At 42.9% G+C, this 22,431-nt stretch overlaps 1 protein-coding gene across 7 annotated transcripts in view; it reads right to left on the bottom strand.

Moving 5' to 3' along the window:
- USP54 (ubiquitin specific peptidase 54) overlaps window positions 1-22,431 on the bottom strand; it is a 249,867-nt gene that overhangs the window by 89,661 nt on the left and 137,775 nt on the right. For all 7 annotated transcript variants that reach the window (XM_073596688.1, XM_073596689.1, XM_073596684.1 and 4 more), the window contains exons 4-5: window positions 10,485-10,619; window positions 4,882-4,995 (exon numbers count right to left, since the gene is read on the bottom strand). In XM_073596688.1, the coding sequence (XP_073452789.1) occupies window positions 4,882-4,995; window positions 10,485-10,619 (249 nt within the window). The remainder of the gene's footprint in view (window positions 1-4,881; window positions 4,996-10,484; window positions 10,620-22,431) is intronic.

Below are 22,431 nucleotides of genomic sequence, written 5' to 3'. Positions count from 1 at the left end.
GAGTGGCTGTAACCCCAGCCTGGGATCTCCCTGGTATATACTGGACTCCTCAACGTCAGCAGGAATGGTCAGCAGATAGATCAGTAATGGGCAGTATGTTCACAAAAAAAACAAAGTCTCACATAGCGTAAATCCTTAACATTTATTAAGATTAAAAAAGAGACAAAGGGACACTTACAAATCAAAGGATATAAACAGGCAAGATAAGCATATAAAGATGAGCCGGCCGGCTTCCAAACAGCCCGTAACTTCTGGGACTGAACGTGCAGCGGTGACGTCAGAACGTTGCTCCTCCTCCCTACGTCGTTTCGTCACTAGCGGGCGTGGTCACTAATAAATGTTAAGGATTTACGCTATGTGGGACTTTTTGTTTTTTAGGTGAACATACTGCCCATTACTGATCTATCTGCTGACCATTCCTGCTGACGCTGAGGAGTCCAGTATATGCCAGGTAGATCCCGGGCTGGGGTTACAGCTACTCGCCCAGTGTGGTCCCCTGTAATAAGGGACCACCGATTTCCGGTAAGCGGCAGTCCTTTCTGTGGTGGAGGATATTTTTTTCACTTGTCACTTTAATGTGGAACCTCATGGCACATCACTTTTGGATCATCATCATAATTGGACTCTTTATGTTTTATCTTGTCCACTTTTCTACAACATGAATTAATTTTTTTGTTTTTTTTCATTAAGTCACTGGACAATTTTTAGTAATTTTCACATATTCTTTTATTATAATTTATTTGCAATTTTTGGTATACACGTATCTGCATTCATTTATTTGATGCACTATATTTTGTCTACCATTTAGTTTGATGCACTCAGTTTTTGCACTTTTCTAGCGCGACTCTTTGCTTTGTATATCTGCAGTGTCGTATAACACTTTTTAGTTGCAGCTCATCACATTGTACACTTTATATAGCGCAGTATCCCTCTTATATCTAGCAATGAAGAGAAGACACCCTTAACCAGTTCAATACAGGGCATTTTCACCCCCTTTCTGCCCAGGCCAATTTTCAGCGCTGTTGCATATTTGAATGACAATTGCGAGATCATGCAACACTGTACCCTAATAAAGTTTTTATCATTTTTTCCCCACAAATAGAGCTTTCTTTTGGTGGTATTTGTTAATCTCTGCGTTTTTTATTTTTTGCGCTATAAACAAAAGAAGAGCGACAGGTTTGAAAAGAAAACACAATATTTTTTACTTTTTGCTATAATATCCCAATTTAAAAAAAAAAAAATTTCCTCAATTTAGGCCGATGTGTATTCTTCTTCTACATATTTTTGGTAAAAAAATAAAAAAAAATCGCAATAAGTGTATATTGATTGGTTTGCACAAAAGTTAGTGTCTACAATATTGGGAATAGTTTTATGGCATTTTTAGTACTTTTTAAAAAAAATTTTTTTACTAGTAATGGCGGCGATCTGCGATTTTTATCCTGACTGACATTGCGGCAGACATATCGGACAATTTTGACACCATTTTGGGACCACTGACAATTATACAGCGATCAGTGCTATAAAAATGCATTAATTACTGTATTAATGTCACTGGCAAGAGAGGGGTTAACACTAGGGGGCGATCAAGGGGTTAATGTGTTACCTAGGGAGTGATTCTAACTGTAGGGGGAGGGGACTCACAAGGGGAGGAGACCGATCGGTGTTCCTCTGTACACGGAACACATGATCGGTCTCCTCTCGCGACAGGACGTGGATCTGTGTGTTTACCACATACAGATCCATGTCCCAGCTCTGTTACCGGGCAATCGCGGGTGCCCGGCGACCGCGATGCACACGCATCGGCTCCCAAGTGACGGGGCGTGCGCGCACCCCCCCAGAAGGCCGGGAAGCCCAGGACATCATACGACGCCCGCCCGGGATGGGAGATCCCTCCTGCGGACGTCATTTGACTATGGGCGGGACCTGAAGTGGATGTAAATCCACTCTCATCATTTCTAAACCACTGCCATAGTGCTTATTTATAAGGATATACATGCCTCCTGCGTGTATCCTTTAACTGTCAAATATCTCCCCTTTGTGTTACTAGCCCAGAAAAACTCTGGATTCTGTAAGCGGGTCTCCTGTCCGGCACTCGGCGGGCAGAGATTTGATGTCAGAAGACTCCCCGCCCACCTCTACACTCCCCTTGGCCAGCCATCGACGCGAGGATGAACCTTGCGCCTGGGGAGTCTAAAGCGTGGGCACAGGAGTGGCCGAGCGCGTTCTGTAAAGAAACAGAGCGTTCTCATGGGCCCATGTCACTCCTGCGCATATGCACATACACAGCCATCTCCAGTGGAGAGCAGGAGAAGAATGGAGGAGGGAATGTGAAGTACACAGAATGCCTCTCTCAGGCTTGTGCATGAGATAAGGAAATCGCCTGTCACAACAAGGGGGAAGAAACTGACAATTATTTCTCTGTGTGTCCATTTTTATCTTACTGAAAAAAGATAAGAGGATTGCTCAGAGCTGTATTAACTCTTTGTGGCAAGACTGGGCACAGATAACATGAAATACTCTACAAGGTACAAGTCTTAATTAAAAAAAAAAAAAAAAAACTTTTCGTTTACATCCACTTTTTAAGTTCTTCACGTTACCTCTGCTTTGTCACGTTGTCCTACAGATAGCAATGGTAGACCTTCAAAATCTCCTATGCAACAAACCTTTTAAAAAGTCAGTATTTGCATATCCTTAGGCACATCTCTAACACACCTGAGCATTGGACCTGTGTCGTTAGGTGCACCGGCAGGGTGCTTCATGGACTACGTTACACAGTAAAAGATATGAGCTTACTTTCTTTCTATTTTCTGTGACCAGTACAAGTTTGCTATAATGCTTTGGCTGAAAAGCAAGCTTCGAGTCACCCCAACCTTGCTCAAATAGAAAATACAGAGATGCACTTTTCATCCACCTGTCAACCACGTTTTAGGGTACCCCATATGCACACTCAGTCAGACATTTTACAACAGAAAGCAATTCCAACATTTATAAATGCATATTTCTTGGGACTTAAGCCATATATGACCTGTCACACATAATGCTTATTATATTTGTTCCATTTAATTTCAACAGAAGGTCCACAATAGGCCATCAGTGATTCTTTTTGCAGTACCACTGGCAACAAAAGTGAATACACCCCCAAGTGAAAATGTCCAAATTGGGCCCAATTAGCCATTTTCCCTCCCTGGTGTCATGTGACTCGTTAGTGTTACAAGGTCACAGGTGTGAATGGGGAGCAGGTGTGTTAAATTTGGTGTTATCGCTCTCACTCTCTCATACTGGTCACTAGAAGTTCAACATAGCACCTCATGGCAAAGAACTCTCTGAGGATCTGAAAAAAGAATTGTTGCTCTACATAAGGATGGCCTAGGCTATAAGAAGATTGCCAAGACCCTGAAACTGAGCTGCAGCATGGTGGCCAAGACCATACAGCAGTTTAACAGGACAGGTTCCACTCAGAACAGGCCTCACCATGGTCAACCAAAGACGTTGAGTGCACGTGCTCAGTGTCATATCCAAACGTTGTCTTTGGGAAATAAACCTATGAGTGCTGCCAGCATTGCTGCAGAGGTTGAAGGGATGGGGGGGGGGGGGTCAGCCTGTCAGTGCTCAGACCACATGCCACACACTGCATCAAATTGATCTGCATGGCTGTTGTCCCAGAAGGAAGCCTCTTCAAAAGATGATGCACAAGAAAGCCCGCAAACAGTTTACAAACAGTTTGCTGAAGACAAGCAGACTAAGGATATGGATTACTGTAACCATGTCTTGTGGTCTGATGAGACCAAGATAAACTTATTTGGTTCAGACGGTGTCAAGCGTGTGGTGGCAACTAGGTGAGGAGTACAAAGACAAGCGTGTCTTGCCTACAGTCAAGCATGGTGGTGGGACTGTCATCGTCTGGGGCTGCACGAGTGCTGCTGGCACTGGGGAGCTACAGTTCATTGAGGGAATCATGAATGTCAACACGTACTGTGACATTCTGAAGCAGAACATGATGCCTTCCCTTTGGAGACTGGGCCGCAGGGCAGTATTCCAATATGATAATGACCCCAAACCCACCTCCACGAAGACCACTGCCTTGCTAAAGAAGCTGAGGGTAAAGGTGATGGACTGGCCAAGCATGTCCCCAGAGCTAAACCCTATTGAGCATCTGTGGGGCTTCCTCAAACGAAAGGTGGAGGAGTGCAAGGTCTCTAACATCCACCATGTTAGAGTAGAAGAGAACTCCAGTGGCAATCTGTGAAGCTCTGGTGAACTCCATGCCCAAGAGGGTTAAGGCAGTGCTGGAAAAAAAATGGTGGCCACACAAAATATTGACACTTTGGGCCCAATTTGGACATTTTCACTTTTGTTGCCAGCGATTAGACAATAATGGCTGTGTGTTGAGTTATTTTGAGGGGACAGCAAATTTACACTGTTATACAAAAAATATTTACAAAAATGTGAGGGGTGTACTCACTTTTATGAGATACTGTATGTGGTAAATTTTCCACAAGCTTTTATTCTAAGTTGCAGATTCCATTTGGAATATTATTCAATTGGAGTATTTACTACTACACCGTAAAGTCTTGCCCAACGTTCAGTCGCTTTTTTATTGTTTTCTTCGGAGTTACTACAAAGCCCCTTTACACTGGTGGGGCATTTAAAGAATGCCTTGTTACAATGGTGGTTGGTGTGGTGCCCCCCTGCTGAGCTTCATGGGTACTGTGAGGCACGAGATCAATCCACCATCTTTTAAGGTACTGCTAGCAACCTCCAGAGGAAGGATAGTAGAGAAAGGCTTTCACTTCCTTGGAAAGACGTAACTAGTTATATGAACAACGTGTGTTGATCAGTGTAGCATCTGTAATGTGTCATTATGAACAAAATGGACCATACCTGTTCAAACAGAGTCATTGCAAACTTCTGATGAGAAATACAGTGCTGTGCAGTGCAGATATCTTCTTTGGACTCATCTGCGATGTGAATGTGGAGGCGGATTAGAAGGTTTTCCTGTACATAGAAAAGTTTGTTACAAAATTTTGTAAGCAATCTGCCAGCTGAAGAAGTCGAAAGCAGTACAACTGCGTAGGCTTGACCAAATTTTATGATTAAAATTCCCTAAAAGATGCTAAAACATTGCTTGGATACTGCTGTAATTCTAAAATTAGTTAGAACAATATTGCAACAATATTTTTTAGGATTTTAGCATGTGTGGTAGTGGCATGGAGAAAAGGAAGGGGGGCGGGGGGGGGGGGGTGTGGCTTATTAACATATTCATATTGAGAAGCTGTGGGTGTATCACCATCGCTCCAGAGACATAGGAAGTTATATGCAAATATATCAATTTTCTTAAAGTGGTTGTAAAAAAAAAAAACTAACATCTGCAAGACTAAGGCATAATGAGCTAGTATGCATGGCATACTAGCTCATTATGTAATACTCACCTGAGATGGAAGCCCTCGCTGCGGTGCCCATACACCGTTCTGGTGGCCGACATCACTCCCAGGGGTTACTTCCGGGTATAGTGGCTCCGGTGCTGTGATTGGCCGGAGCCGCGATGACGTCACTCACGTGCTTGCGCGCGGTAAGGGCACACTCATTGAAGCAACGGCACATACGTGCCATTGCTTCAGTTTGTATCAGTGCGCATGTGCCGATGATGTCGGCACATGCAAATACAGGGTTTAGGAGATATCCTGGGTAGCTACAGGTAAGCCTTATTATAGGCTTACCTGTAGCACAAAGTGGTCTGTAAGGATTTACAACCTTATGAGGAAAAAAGAAAGTTCTGGACAGCCGCACTCCGGAATATAGCCTTTATTTGTGAAAAGTCCAACAGATACAAGCCATAGCAAAAAATGGGACAAACAAGCTGACGCATTTCACATTTAACAGTGCTTAGTCATAGTTGCAGCAGCTATTTTTTGCTGTGGCTTGTATCTGTTGGACTTTTTACAAATAAAGACTATATTCCAGAGTGCGGCTGTCCAGAGCTTCCTTTTTTCCTCATATTGCTATATGCTTGGCTGGCACCTGGTGTTCCAGTTCCGAGGAGAGTCTTATACCCACATTTCCACCTGGAGCGGTGATCCCCTTCCCTTTCCCTAGGGTTTACAACCACTTTAAAGAGGAACTGCAGTCTGCTCACATAATTCGTAATAAAAACATCTTTGCCATTCTGAAGCTTCCCTCCAACCACTTTGCATATTATTTTATATATAATATGATTCTGCACTTGCCAAATATGCTGCAGAAATCTCCCTCCACTGAGTCTGGCTGCAACCATTTTAACTGTGGGCAGCTGAAGCTACTGCCCTTTCACTTCCTGGATTTGCACAGATACACAGAGGCGCACCTCCAGCTCTCATTGGCCCTTTTATGACTCACCCCCTTCCCTTCCTGGCAAACTCTCACAAGAGTGAGAAAGAGAGCTGTGCATGATGTCACAAGCCTAGGCTATTTGCCAGACAAGAAACAGGAAGTGGGCTGTATAAGGTGTTTACTTGCAGAAAAAAAAACGTTTTACTATTCAAAGTTAAAACAAGGACAGAAAATTTAATCGATGGAAAGTAGAAAAAATGACCGAAGGTCCGCTTTAAGTACTGGCTTTTGTCCTGAAACGCTCTCACCTAGAGCCTCCAAAAAGATCTAGGAGGCTTCCTATCGCACTAAATCTTTATTGTGAAGGCATGGGATGAAAAATCTGGCAGCACCAAGCATTTTGAATGTTACAGATATTACAGATCTTTGGTGTGCCATCATACATAGTACCTACCTTGGATAGCATAAGTAATTCAATGAAGCAATTTTGTAGCTAGCTTCAAATGCTGAAAAAAGACCTTTTTGGTGACTGAGCTATATAGCTGCTGTATATGGCAAACTTTTTTGTTGCTTAGGCCCCATTCACACCTGAGCGCATTTCTGCTTGAAGCTCTAAAATGTTTAACATAGCAAATCCTATTCATTTCAATGGCCCCTGTTATATATCTGAGCATTCTGTCGCCTGTAACAAAATGCTTGTCGCTCAAAAAAAGTACACATGCTTCTTTTTTGGAAGACTGGAAGCAGATTGGGCCCCATAGACTTCAATAGGAACACCTGAAAATGCACAACATGATTGTTTTATGAGCATTTTGTCGTGCGGTTTCTGCTCAAACAGCAGCTTGTCCCTCCACCTCACCCCCCATCTCCAACTCCTCCACCTCTCCTCCCTCTAGTGCTTCCTATTGGCTAAACAAAAACACCTTCTTGTCAAAGCTTAATTGAACAAAATGGCTTGTAATACACCTCTAAAAATGCTTTAAGTAATTGCAAAGTCTCGTTTAAAAAAACAAACATGTTATACTTACCTGCTCTGTGTAGTGGATTTGCACAGAGCAGCCAGGATCCTCCTCTTCTCGGGTCCTACTTTGCTGCTCCTGGCCCCTTCCTCCTGCTGAGTGCCCCCACAGCAAGCAGCTTGCTATGGGGCACCCGAGCCAAGCTGCAGCTCCATGTGTCCATTCAGACACGGAGCTGCAGTTTGGCCCTTCCCACTCTCATCCCTGATTGGCTAACTGACCTTGATTGACAGCCGCGGGAGCCAATGGTGCTGCTGTTATGTCTTAGCCAATCAGGAGGAGAGTCCCAAACGATCTAGGGACTCCGGTAAGTATTAGGTGGTGCTGGGGAGGCTGCTGCACACAGAATGCTTTCTATCTTAATGCATACAATGCATTAAGATAAAAATTGTTCTGCCTTTACAACTGCTTTAAGAACTCTCAAATAAAAACGCCTGAAAAAAGCTCTGCTCGGGTATGAATGCAGCTCTAATACTCAGTGTTCAATTTTGCTCAGCAACAAAATGCTAATAAAAGTGATTTTGTAGTTGTTACCCAAATAGTTTTGTGGCATGGCCCTTAATATCGGCTGTCTCTACCTTAAAAGTTCGTACTTTGGTTTTCTGTCCACCAGTTGTCATTAGCAGGGTGAATCCAAAGTTCACAACCACACAGCCAATTGCAAACCTGTTTCTTGGAGACGGCAGGAGGTGAGGGCCTGCCATTCAGATTCTGTACAATGACGTAACCCCATGGTTTACCATTTCTGACACAATAAAATTCACTGCTTAGCTGTGAAAGTTTTGTAATGAGTGGGAAAGTTTTACACTTCTGTCATATTTGTATTGCTGTCTATGGTTCTCTTGCAGTGAAAACTAACTGGGAAAAGACGTGATGGGATAGCTCTCCAACAGGGACACAACTGCAACGAAAAGTTTTAGAAAAGGGAAGGCTAGAACCTCAACAGGCTTTGTAATGCTGTGTCCCTCCCGTCAGTTCTAGTTTCATTGACAACATTGTTGCCGAAACCGTAAGATAACAACCCTTCAACGCAAAACTTTGGCTGGAATGAGGATAATACCAAGAAATGCTGGCAGCACATGCATGAAATTCATATGCATCTATTTCAAATGGAAGCACAATAATGAAAGGGTAGTAGCATATAGGATTGCCATCTTAGAATTACATACTACTGCCCTATATCATCTATGTACCTGCACACCAATATTATCCACACTATAGTGTTAAAAAGTCAAACATAATGTATTTGATTTAAAATAAACACTGAATGCCATATACCCCAGTCTCAATGTGGCATTCAATTATAAAGTAAAAAGCACTTAACATATTTCAGGCAGGCAAAACCAAGATTCTTTACTAAGGCTGGCCATAGATTTGTTTGTACAATTGAGATTACTGCATCCACGCAATCGAGGTGGACAGAGGAATTCTACTTACTGTGTTATTGCATTGCAACAATGGGGACTCTGCTGTCAGAATACACTGATCAGCACCGCAGTCGCTGAACAAATGAATGAAACGTTTTCAGTCACATTTGACAAAAGTTGATTGTTAGATCGAATTCTGTCGAGCCGGAGGGGCAATAAATGAATCGAAATTTGGCAAGTTCAGCAGGGGCTGCCCATGCAAAGTTTACAAAGTGACCAGTACTCAATAATACATCCAATAGTGGGAAATATTATCTTTACATTTCATCTATTCTTTAAAAGATTTACCCCTTTTGATAAACTTCAAAAAGACTAACCTTTTTTATAGGGATCAGAAAATAAGTCTGTAAACATTTCAGCCTATGGTAATTTTACACTATTAATTTATTCTACACATTATAAATTAGCCTTTCCGATGTGGGCACCAAATGAATGAACGAAAAACTATTTAGCCTACTAAGCCATACACTGTTGAGCCTCATGAGAATGTCTCTAAAATGAATTTATACATTTCAAGGTATGAAGAGAGGCTAGTTAGGCCCATTGACACTTTTTTTGTACATGGAGGAGCTCTCTGTGCAGCCAGCTCATTCATTTTTAACCTGCTGAATTTTCAACAATGCATTTAATATATGTGATGCTGGTATTCCTTATTCAGATTCCTTTTATTTTACATGTCTTTATTGACATTTTTACCACATTCACATGCAAATTGGGGTAAACTATAACTCTAGCAGGTACATGCTTCAATTGGTTATCCTTTATTCATATGGTAGGAATTTTCTTAGCATTAAAAAAAAAAAAAAAAAAAAAAATTACTACAACTGATGAAGTTCTCCCGGCAGTGTTATATTTTACCCATAGTCCCTGCAGGGTCAGTCCTGGTGAACAACATGATCTGTACATACGATCATTACAAGTATTAACTACATTAATTTTTTAGAACACAATACCGTATTTATTTGGGTAGTTGCTCTTTAAGTGTTCAATTAGAAAATTTAATTTATAAAAAGTATTTTATCATACCATTAATGCTATATCATTTAATGCTGAAAATGAAGAATCCACTTAGTAAGACAACAATAAGTAAGCCTTTAACACACTAACTGTAGACCAGCCCTTGGGATATAATGCCAAAACAAGGTGGCACTTCAAAGGTTTTTGTAATATTGAGGTCACTCCAAAATGCTGACTCTAGATGGCTGCCAGACTAATTAGGAAATGTCAAACCTGAACTGGTGATTAAATGACCCAGTTTCTCTGTTTAAAATATACCTTGCCAGATATTCTTTGCATCTTTCATCACTTAAAACAACCAAGCCAGCCAAAACCATATTCAACTTTTTGACAAAGTGTGGAAAGGGCAAGACCCTCTGCCAGGTTTTATTTTGTCTGTGTTCCCACTGGAGAGATTTACCTTTCTTCCTGTTCCAAAAAAACATTAGGTGAGAGTGAAATCTCCCCATAAAGAAGGAAATGCCACCTTTGACTGTTCTACATTGGGAGCTTCCTGTTCCGGGGTAAAATTTTAAATTTCTGTTACTTTCTGTCCCACTGAGACAAAACCCTAAATAATCAATAAAATGACAGCAGTGCCTGGAGATGACCAAAACATAAGCTGACAGGCATTAATATCAGATTTAGACCCAAAATAACCCTTCACATAAATGGAAGATCTATTTAAAAAAAAGAAAAAAGGGGGTGCAAATTGGGACAAAACACTTCTACTTACAAAGCATTCTGCTGCATCATCCATAATACCCAGCTGGAAACGCTGTTCATCTTGAAACGTCTTGGCAAGGGCACTGCGCAGAGCATCAGATGGTAGTACCTTCTCACTGCTACACTGGAATTGGTTGAATATCCCCTGGAAAAACAAAAATGAATAATGGATTTTTAACACAGATCATAAGCACGCATAAGAACAAGCCAAGTGAGATTGTGCAAAACTGTATTTACTACTAAAAAGCAATGGCAAACTTTAAAAAAAAAAAAAAAAAAAAAAAAAAGATACCCTCTTGACTTTTATTCCTCTGTGCCTTCAGACCAGTTATCATAGGGAAAGATCAGTATAAGTACAGATTTGTGTTAATTCTTCAGCAATCTGCATTGATCAACACCACAAATGTAGAAAGCAACATGTCGTCCAGGACTGAGAAGTACGAGCCAGGCCTCAGCTTCACATACAAACCTCATAAGTTTTATTGCCAGGAGCCATACATGGGGAGCTATAAACCCCAGCCACTGCATAAATTTGGCCAATCCGTGTTATTGCAGGCAGCCAACTGTTTTTAGACCTGGTCTGACATACAGTTTTCTATGTAGCATAATCAAGCTTACAGCCAGGCTGAATTGTAAGTAATACTTGCACTGACATGGGCCTGTGGTAATAGCTCCCAAGACACAGGCAAAGAAAATGCAGATTTTCACAGCTTGTTGTCCCTGGCATTTTAGAAAATTAATATATTTAGAAGTGAACCCTTACACTTTGCTTACTCAAACTTTGTAAATGATGAAAAACTGCCAAAATCAAAGATCACCTTACAAAAAAAAAAAACTTGTCAAAACAATCAGTAAATACAGGGATATAGGCTTTTAACATAATCTACAATTCTTAACTAGGGCTTTAAAATGCAAGCGAGGTCAACTCTGCTAATGCAATTTTTTATCAAATGCACAGACTGAAGAATTCTTGTTTGTATTTTACACATATAACCTAACAGGGTTACACGCTTACAAACTAATAACTCTAGCTACATGAACTTTCTTCTATTTAACACAAGGGTATGCCAAGACATATATGCCAGTATATGCACTGGCATAAAAAATAAGCAAACACATTGAGGTTGATTTACTAAAACTGAAACAAAATTGTAGGTCGGCAATTGACTGCAAAATTGTGCCACATCCTATGGTTAAACAGTCGAGCAGAAAGGAAATTTTTTTTATCATACTGTAGAGTATAAGATTTCCTATCATTTGAGCCCAGTCTTGCCATACAGAGTTAATCCATCTCTGAGCAATCCTCTTTTATTGTTCAGTGAGATAAATCTTGACAACCTGAGAAAAACTTTGTCAAATCCTCCCCCTTGCTGTGAGTGACAGGTGATTTACATCTCGTGGACTAGCCTAAGAGACATGCAGTATTTTTTAATTCCCTCCCACTCCTTTCTTCAGCAGCTCTGCAAGGATTGGCTGTATCACACCTCAGCATGTTTTGGCATGCTGAAGTCATGTGGTTACTTTCCTGTCTTTTCACTGGATGTTAGAGATCATAGCAGAAGTTCAGTGTAAGAAATACACAGGAGAAAATGCATATTGACAAGGGGAGTGTAGAGGTGGGCGGGGAGTCTACTGACATCACGACTCCACCCACCGTGCTCCAGACAACAGACCCACCCACAGAATCTGCAGTTTTTCAGCTCTCATAACAGACAGAGGGGAGACAGTTGACAGGTAAAGATACATGCAGGAGGCATGTATATCCTTATAGATGGCAGTAGTTTAGCAAGAATAAATTAGGTTTACATCCACTTTAAATGATAAAATGCATGTGTGAGTAATCTACTCGGTGAAAAGATCAGCTTTAAATAAGTTGGTAAATATACCCAAATCTTACTGTCTTTCAGCAGCCTTGCAACACCTGCAAATCATACAGGGGTGCACAATGATTAGATAAATCTTGTGAAACAGCATTTTCTATCCTGCCTCTTAGAAATCCTAAAAAGGGCAATGACCAGTGATCGTTATATTCAGTACATAAAAAGACAGATGGCCAATAAAATCAAGTTTTCTTTTCTTTACCCCTGCTTACCAGGTTGTGTATTGTGCACATTTCATATATGTATCAACATCAATCACCTAGGCGAGTGACATGCATGATGGGGGGGTAAACAAAAAAAAAGACAGCGCTATTCATGTAGCGGAGGAAAGGAGGGGTTATTGAAAGGAAGTTTACTCACAGGGTGAAGATCTACTTTATGTTACAGAACTATTTTGACAAAGATAAATAAGCATACACAACAACCACTATGTATCATGCATAGCAATTAGCCAAGTGAAAGTGCATGGACATTTGTTCTGTGCAAATAAGGCAAAACACAAATGTTATTAGACGTTTTCCTGTGCTGGACATATGTTTCTGTTGATTTAACTTGGAAACTATTGCATTTGGCCACTATATGGCCCCAAGTAACATAAGAATTTCCTATGAGCGGTGCGCATGCGTGAGGGATCGTATATGGCCGCCTGAGCCCGATCCTCCGCTCTTCACTAGACCAGCGGCGCTCTCAGCCTCACACAGCGCTCCAAACAAGGGGATCGTGTCCCCCCACTACGGGGGGGGGGGGGGGGACACCGAGATTTAGGCCCGCAACTCTAGGCCTCCATCCAAGCCAGGTGTAGCAATATGGCCGCCTGAACCCGCCCCTCCAACAGTGCTCCGTAAGTCCGCTTCCAGCAAGGGCATCGTGTCCCTCCTCCACCAGGGGTTACCCCCGGATGAGCATCGCGGCCGCCCGCCGAGATTTAGGCCCGCAATTAGAGGCCTCCACCTGGGTCGGGTGCACCAAGATGGCCGCCGCGGCCGCTTCTGGCACACAGCAGCATGCTGCCTGCATAGACGGAGCCACAAAACACAGGCAGGTCCTCACCCCTGCCACCGTGATCTACACCGCTCTAACCTATGGGCCTTGCCAGCAAGTCCTGACTCCCTCTCCTACCTCCACGGAATCCCTTATCGGCCATACTTTAGGAGACCAGGCCCTCTCACCAGCAGGGCCTAACAGGCCCATTTACCCTGAATTCTCCACGCCAGGCCTGCATCCACAGGATCAGTTTTAATGCAGCAGATCTATACAACAAGCTGTCAGCCCTGCTAGAGAGGGGCTTAGCTACCACAGCTGCAAAAATCACAGGGGACATTAAATCTGACCTACAGAATATAGGCTCCCGGATGTAAGCAATTGTAAACAAAGTGGAACTCACGGCTGAAGTTTCTCACCAGAACTCTGATTTAATCCAAACACTACATGACCAACTAAATACAGCACTATCGCGCATAGATGACCTTGAGAACCGATCCAGACGGTATAATTTCAGGGTCAGGGGCCTCCCAGAAACCGTTACAGATGTGACTGTAGCTATCCACGAACTTATCAAAATCCTGCTACCTAACATCCAACAACACCACCTGAAGCTGGATAGGGCACACAGAGCCCTGAGCCCCCCCCAGGAAAGACGGCTTACCTAGAGACATAATAGTCAAACCACACTACTACGCGGTGAAAGAAGCAGTCATGAAACAAGCGCATATTATCCCTCAGATGACCTGCTTGGGTCATGCAGTCAAGATCTTCGCTGACCTTTCACCTTCAACCATCCAACGCAGACGCACATTGAAGCCATTGCTGTCTGCCTTGACCCAGAAAGACATCAAATACAAGTAGGCCTTTCCGTTCGCAGTAAAATTCTCTTACAAAGGTCAAAACCAAGCCTTCTCAAACTTTATCTTGGGAGAAAAACTTTTACTGGACCTGAAGATTATATCCCAAGACTCAGACATGGAAACATCCTCCTCCGCATCAGGATCTACCAAGAGACCTCCACCCGTCAGCCCATCGACCCCCCTCTGGAACAAGACGAAGACCCGAAGATCAGGGAAAGAATGTCCCACCTGAGCATCCACCCCAGAGAAGCCCTGGCTCCTGGTTATCTTCTATTTCGGTGTCCTTTCCCTTTTTCTACAATTTCTTTTTTTGCTCTAACGTAACTTTAGATATACTAACATTTGACTTCAGTAAAACGGCCGGTTAGGGGCCCCACTCCTTATTTCTCCAATCGTGGTCCTCAGCCACGCTAAACATGAGGCTCACTTGTGGCTGCCCCCCCCTTTTTTTTGGTGATTTCTGTTTGTTATTTACACAAATTAGGAGCAGGCTCTCCCCTCCGGTTGAGTGGGGGTAGCCCTCTCTAACAGAATAAATCCATGTCCTATGACTCACCTTCCTTATTCCCATTCTTACCTTCCCCCTACCTCCCCTCCCCACCTCCTGTTCACACACCTTCCCACTATATCGAGCTCCCCCCCTCCTTCTGCCTCTTTATGCTCTCAAGAATTGGAGGAGGAGTGGGAAATCCCCCTGGGGGGGAAAACCGTAGGGTCGACAAAGTTTTCTGTTACGCTATCTTACTGTGCCTTTAAAGTTGCCCCTATAACTAGTTCAGGCTCGCAATTAGATCTGTATGGGTTCGTAATTCTTGTCTAGTCAATGCAGCGCTACAAAGCTAAACAGTTTTTGATTATTGGGCGCCTTACCTTTACCTTACTTTTAGGTGCTCGATGTCTCCCCGGGTTCTCTTCTCCCCCCGGGATTCATCTTTTCATTGGGGAGAAGTTTCCCTTTTCCCTCTCTGCTTCTGCTTTACCCTTTTTTTCCTTCCATTGCCTAACATGCAACAGCTAACCTTTTTTTTATCCGGCAGATAAGCTCGGGTCATGGCTACAATTCATCAAGCATTACCCATCACCCACGTTGAGGACTCCGGTCTCGCGCAGACATGGGCGAGGACTTCTCAAAGTAAGTGACAGTGGGTGTGTCTACACCCCCAACCTCTGTTCTGATGACTAGCACCACACCAACCAATCTCAGAGTCCCCTCGCACAATGTGCAGGGCTTAAATTCCCCGCTCAAATGCAGAAAAATCTTTAATTCTTACAAGTCTCTCCACCTTGATGTCATAATGCTGCAGGAGACACATTTTCCAATTCGGTATAGTCCCACATTCCTACACGCACGCTTTCCTAATTTTTACCTGGCAAAGGCAGAAAATAAAACCAAAGGGGTGGCCATCGCCTCCTCAAAAACATGCAAGTTCAACTTGCTTTCGGAAACTAAAGATCCGGAGGGCAGGTTTCACTATTGACGGTCAAATGTACTCTCTGGTTTCCTATTATGCCCCTAACAAGGGAGAAGCGGCTTTCTTCACTCGCCTCTTTGACACTCTTAATCCCATTATTGAGGGCACAGTTATTCTGGAGGATGACTCTAATGTCGCTTTTGACCAAGGCCTGGATAAATCCAAGCCGCACGGACAGCAGCTCACTCTCCCCCGTAAGGTTAGCCACAAAATAGCCAAATTAATACACGCACAGGGACTGGCGGACATATGGAGAGAACTGAATCCCTCCACGAGAGACTTCACACATTATTCTGCTCCTCACCACACATTCCAAAATCGATCACATCCTGATACCCACCCATGTGATTCCTCTGGTCACACAATCCCGCATCAGAGACACGGTACTGTCTGACCACTCTCTATTAATAATGAGCATCCGTATATTAGTCGCAACACTGGGTTAGAGACAATGGAGAGACTTAATGAATCCCTGCTTTCTGACCCAGTCAGAGTCACCATGCTTGATAATTCCTTACAAGAATTTTTTAAACTAAACAAAATTAAAGACACATCGGCGGAAACTGTGTGCGCAGCCCATAAGGCCTTTATAAGGGGAAAAATCATCCAAATGTCCTCTCAAATAAAGCGAGAAAGAACATCGGATATAGAAAAATTGGAAAGGGAATATGCATCACTACGGGCACAACACAAAAAAAACCCTCAAACACCTTCATCGTCCAACTAGATAAAGTCAAACTAGAACTTAACCTAGCCCTCACGGCTCAGGCAGAAAATACCCCAGGAGGAATAGACACAAATTTTACACACAGAAGGATAAGATAGGCCCCATGTTAGCATCCAAATTATCCCACAGAAGGAAGCTGCATGTGATGCCACAGATCAGAATTCCTGGTCATGGACGCACTGCTGACCCCACGAAAATATTAGAGGCCTATCAGGTCTTTTACAAAAATCTATATAAAGCTCACCCTACACATAACACTGTGGCCATTGATCACTTCCTAGACAAATTACCCATTCCGGTTTTAAATCCGGAACACAAAAAGTTAATGGAAGCTCCATTCTCTGAAGAAGAGGTTCTAGGGGTCATCAAGGGACTCAGACGTGAGTCTGCTCCAGGTCCTGACGGTCTCTCTAACCCCAATTACAAGACATTCGCTCCCACTCTAGCCCCACAACTCGTTAAATTTTTCAATGCCAAGACCAAAGGAGACCCGATAGACGCACAACTTAATTCTGCATTTATAGCGGTAATCCCTAAACAAGATAAAAACCCAGAGGAAGTTAGTAACTATCAGCTGATTTCTCTTATGAACTGTGACCTGAAAATATTGACCAAACTCCTCGCCAATCGCTTCTCCTCTTTCATTAATTACATTCACAAAGACCAGGTTGGTTTCATACCAGGCAAACAGGGCCCAGACCAAATTAGAAGGGCGATCGATATAGTAGCTATTCTCCAATCTAACTGGGAAGGGGGCCCCAGACAATCAGGCATGTTATGCTCTTTAGACCTCAAAAAGGCCTTTGATTCTGTCTCCTGGACATATATCTTCACCATCCTAGAATGGCGGGGCTTTGGAGACAGATTCATGGGCTTAATACGTGCCCTATACTCCCGACCACAAGCTAGGGTTCGCCTTGAAGGATACTACTCGAACCCAATTCTCATTGAAAAAGGTACCAGGCAAGGCTGCCTGCTTTCGCCGCTAATTTTTGCACTAGCGATTGAAACCTTTGCAATCGCAATCCGGGAAAACCCAAATATAAAGGGCGCAACATGTGGCTCTCAAACTCACAAATGCGGGCTCTATGCGGACGACATTCTTTTTTTTCCTTACGTCCCCTATCACATCCCTGCCCAACCTATGTCAGACACTAGATGCTTTCGCGGGAATATCAGGTCTTCAGGTAAACTATTCCAAATCCCTTGCCATGAACGTCTCCCTCCAGCCAAACACGGTTAACCTGCTACAAAACTCTTTCCCGTTTGAGTTGAATGAAAAGTCCATCAAGTACCTTGGAATCCATTTGACTCTTAAGACAGAATCCCTATACAATAGTAATTATCCACCGATGTTTCGCAAAGTAGAAGTAGAACTAAAGGTCTGGTTCAAACACTCCCTATCCTGGATAGGACGAATAAACTCTGTTAAGATGACCCTTCTTCCCAAACTGCTATATTTTTTCACTCTCTCCCCATCCCAATCAACAGGGCCCACATTAGAGCCTTTCAGAGTAAAATTCTGTTTATATGGGGTAAGGGAGGTTACAGACTTCCACAGAGCACCCTGTACTGTCAAAGGAAAAGGGGGGGCCTGGGCCTACCTAAATTACTTTAGTACTACTTTGCAGCCAGACTAGCTCAGATCTCAATTATTTACTCCAGGTACGAAAAACCAGATTGGACCCAAATTGAAAGACGAGCAGCTCCGCGCCACACTCTAGATTTTTTGATGTGGTGCCCTACAAAGACCAGGCCACTGATCATGGCTTCAACGTTGTCTCATTCCCTGGCACTTTGGGACCATTTACGCACATCGAAGGCTCTGACCTCGGCGAGCAAACCGAACCGTTGTCTCACCTATTCAATAATCCAGACTTTCCCCCACGCATGAACATACTAGCATTCAAATGGTGGCTGGACAAAGGACTATACTGAATCAGACATTTTCTCACCCCCTCAGGCCCCTTTTCCCTTCAGCATTGTATTAACAAACTGGATTTGCCTGCCTCGGAACACTTCAGATTCAGACAAATATCACATTTCCTACACTCTATATGGTTGGAAAAACCACTTCCGCCCAAGCTTACAGCATATGAACTGTGGTGTGGTCAGGGGTCGGAACAGAGGGGGGGATCTCGACCATCTATTCGTGCTCCCAGCCTCTAAGTCCACTTTCATGGATGCGTGGGAGTCGGACCTCCAATTCAGCTGGGATCTGGAGGCATGGCAGTCGACCTGCTTCAGCTACTTTAAGGGAGTTTTAAACACCTCCCTCATGGAGGCCAGTGTGAAGGTGATCTCCAGATGGTACTATACTCCCATCAGACTGGCCTCTATGTATTCCTCAGTAGATCCTCTATGTTTTAGAGGATGCAAACTGTCTGGAACGATGGCCCATATTTGGTGGGAATGCCCCAGAGTCCGCCCTTTCTGAAGAAAATTTTTCAATATTGTCAATATCATTGACAGGCTGCCAGATACCCAAGTCCCCGATGGTAGCTCTTCTCAATGGCACGATCCCAAGAGTCCCCTCGCCCACGCGGCAGCTGATTCACTTTATTTTAGGGGGTGCCAAACTTACAGTTGCCAGGGCATGGAAACAACCAAAAATTTTCATTAAAGCAGCCAAACTGAAAATTTCCTGGATAATGGCACAAGAAAAGCTTTCAAGTATACTCTCGGACACGGTAAAAAAATTCGAAGCCACGTGGGAACCCTGGGCACAACATGTAGGCATCTTTCTCTCTACCATCTCTAGCCCAGACCGAGACCCCCCACAACCTAATGTTAGTCAATTCTTAATCCCTATTTCTCACTCCACTCCTCTCTTTTCTCTACTTAACCTATTATACATTGGGTAACAGAAGTGTATATGAATGTTTGAAGTTTTGTTTCTCGGTTGTTTTATTGAAATATCCTGTCCATAGGAAGCCGACATGTTTAGAAGGGCGGGGGGGGGGGGGGTAGGACCAGGCTCAGAGACCCACACCTGGCACAGCTAGATCCCTTTGGGGGTGCCGGGTGCCAAATGGGTCAAGCGCCCTACCCTTGTCAGACCTTTTAGTATTCCTTGGCTTCCTGTCGCCCATCATTCCCAGGACTACAACTCTGGGTAATGCTTCGGGCAAGATTGACAGTTCTAGAGATTTTCAATTGTTTGCAGATGTCCTCGAAGGACCCCTTGCCTCAGTTCTTCAAGTAATTGTTAACTCCCCTGGACTTCATCTTGGAATTCCCCTGTTTCTTATCCTGTAAGAATAAATACCTCTCCTGTTGTACCAATGTTCAGAATGCATATGTATGTTTTTCTTTACAATAAAATGAACACTTTTGAAATAAAAAAAAGAATTTCCTATGATAAGGTGCACCATCTAGTAGCCAAATGTGATGTTTTCTGGTTTATTCATCCTGCACAGAAAATAGCCTAACATTTGTTTTTTGCCCTATTTGCACAGAACTAATGTACATGCACATCCACTAAGCAAATTGCTGTGCACATTTTTAGAAATACACACCATGGTAGTTGAGTAAACTTGTACTGCAAACAAGTTTAGGAAGAATGTTTTCTTTTGCTCCAAGTTCAAATAAGTTTTTAGTCAGCTTTTCTAAACTCATCCAAATTGTTCTGTAATTGAGTTTGGCCCAAAAGTGGCTGACATTTGGAGGACAAGGTACCTCTGTTAGAAGAACAAATGGATGCTTCATTGCTCTATTGGACTGAATGAACTCACAGAGACAAATATAAACACTCAGAGATTTCTTCTAAAACTTCAGCTACTTGAGCATTAAGCATGCATCTGTTGGTAGGATTTCATAATTTCATTTTATGTGTACTGGCCCCATAATCCTTCAAAAATACACACACAATACTTTTTTTTTATAAAGTATTGGACATCTTGTCGACAGGGCCATATTGAATTTATTTTTTTTCCTTTCTCTACATTTAACTATGGTTTTCAGTCATTAATTTATTAATATATATTTGCAATTTTATCTCAACATTTTCTATGGCAATCCATGTTAAAGTGGATGTAAACCCGAAATGTATTTGTTTTTTTTTTATATCATACTGTAGAGTATAAGATTTCCTATCATTTGAGCCCAGTCTTGCCTCACAGAGTTAATCCATCTCTGAGCAATCCTCTTTTATTGTGTAGTGAGAAAAATCTTGACAAACTGAGAAAAACTTTGTCAAATACTCTCCCTTGCTGTGAGTGACAGCCTCAGACACAGGCATTATTTTTTAATTCCCTCCCCAACTCCTTTCTTCAGCAGCTCTGCAAGGATTGGCTGTTCCACACCTCACCATGATTTGGCATGCTTAAGTCATGTGGTTACTTTCCTGTCTTTTCACTGGATGTTAGAGGTCATAGCAGAAGTTCAGTGTTAGAAATGAACAGGAGAAAATGCATAGGGGAGTGTAGAGGTGGGCGGGGAGTCTACTGACATCAGTACTCCACACACTGAGCTCCAGACAACAGACCCACCCACAGAATATACAGTTTTTCGGGTCTAATAACAGACAGAGGGGAGACATTTCACAGGTAAAGATACATGCAGGAGGCATGTATATCCTTATAGATAACCCCTATGGCAGTAGTTTAGAAAGGATGACATTGGGTTTACATCCACATTAAGAGCCATAAACTTGTCACTAAACATACTTAAGGCACCTATGTGTTCTATATCTGTTCTTATATGTTGTTGTCTATTCGAACCTTTCAACTTACCAATAGGAGTCACCATGTAATGTCCCTTAGCTAGGCAGGCTAACAGTCTACCGTTCTTGTCTCCAAACTTAAATACCCTTTGGGTACTGTCCAGTAGAGACTTTTTAGCGAGATCAAATCAGAGTAAGGATAACTCCCTCAGGGTGTACTGCCATGCGACATAATTAGCCCAGTCTGGAGATTCTACATAGGTGGCCTCCCTCTGTCGTGCCTGTTCGTCTAATTGCCTCAGAGACTGCATAGACTTCCATTTCCTCGCTGCTATCCGAGCAATGTATTCCCCCTCTAAGCATGGATTTAAAGGCATCCCATACCATCAAGGGGCTAGTAGATTCTGCATTCCATAACCAGAAATTACAGAGGGCTTCTGGTAGAAATTCTTGAATTTCGGGGTCCATGATACAATATTTGGACAGCCTCCACATCCTCCGGCCCTCCACAGGCGAGAGTTGAATTATAACATATAACGGAGCATGGTCTGAGATACCCCTAGAGAGAATCTCAGCAGAGACCACCCGCCGCAATAGAGCAGGGGAGGCAAAAGCCAAGTCTAAGCGGGACAAGGTCTGGTTTGTAGTAGAGCGACCTGTATATTCCCTATCAGAGGGTGAAAGTGGTGCCATATATCAGTCAAAGAAAAAGAAGACGCCCAATGAGAGAGTCCAGACTGGAGGGGGCCAGAGGGGTGAAGCCTATCCAGTTCTCTGGATGGTACTAAATTAAAGTCACCAACATTCAGCACATTATCTACATTAAACTGAGTAATATTATACATCAACAAATGCAGTACATCAACATCAGCAGGGGAGGGACAGATAGACTCCAGCAATCACATATGGGACATCTAAAATTAGTGCATGAATGAGTACGTATCTGCTGCCTGGGTCGGTTCTTACTTCCAGAAGCTGAAAGGGCAGGGATCTATGCACCAAGATGCAGAAACCCCTAGCATAATTGGAAGAATATGTGTGATAATGTGCACAGACCCTTTTCAGACTCAGGACCCTATTAGATGAGTTTCCTGCAAGATACATATATGTGGGTTAAGTTTCCTTAGATAGTTAAATACTAGCGAATGTTTAACAGCAGAGTGGAGGCCTTGAACATTCCATGACACTACTGTAAAGTAAGCCATAGGTGGGATGGCTTAGATAATAAAGGATACAAGGGTTCAACAATTTCAAATCTCAGACCCTATGAGAGGGTAGGAACCCATTCCTTCATGCCGACATTCATAGACAACATCTGTAATACTAGAATCAGATGCATTACTACACCTGAATCTTTTACTTATGTCATTA

This window comes from Aquarana catesbeiana, linkage group LG08 (assembly GCF_042186555.1).
Source record: "Aquarana catesbeiana isolate 2022-GZ linkage group LG08, ASM4218655v1, whole genome shotgun sequence".
NCBI lineage: Eukaryota > Metazoa > Chordata > Amphibia > Anura > Ranidae > Aquarana > Aquarana catesbeiana.
The sequence above is the reverse complement of the archived record's forward strand: the minus strand, read 5'-3'. Positions and strand labels throughout refer to the sequence as shown.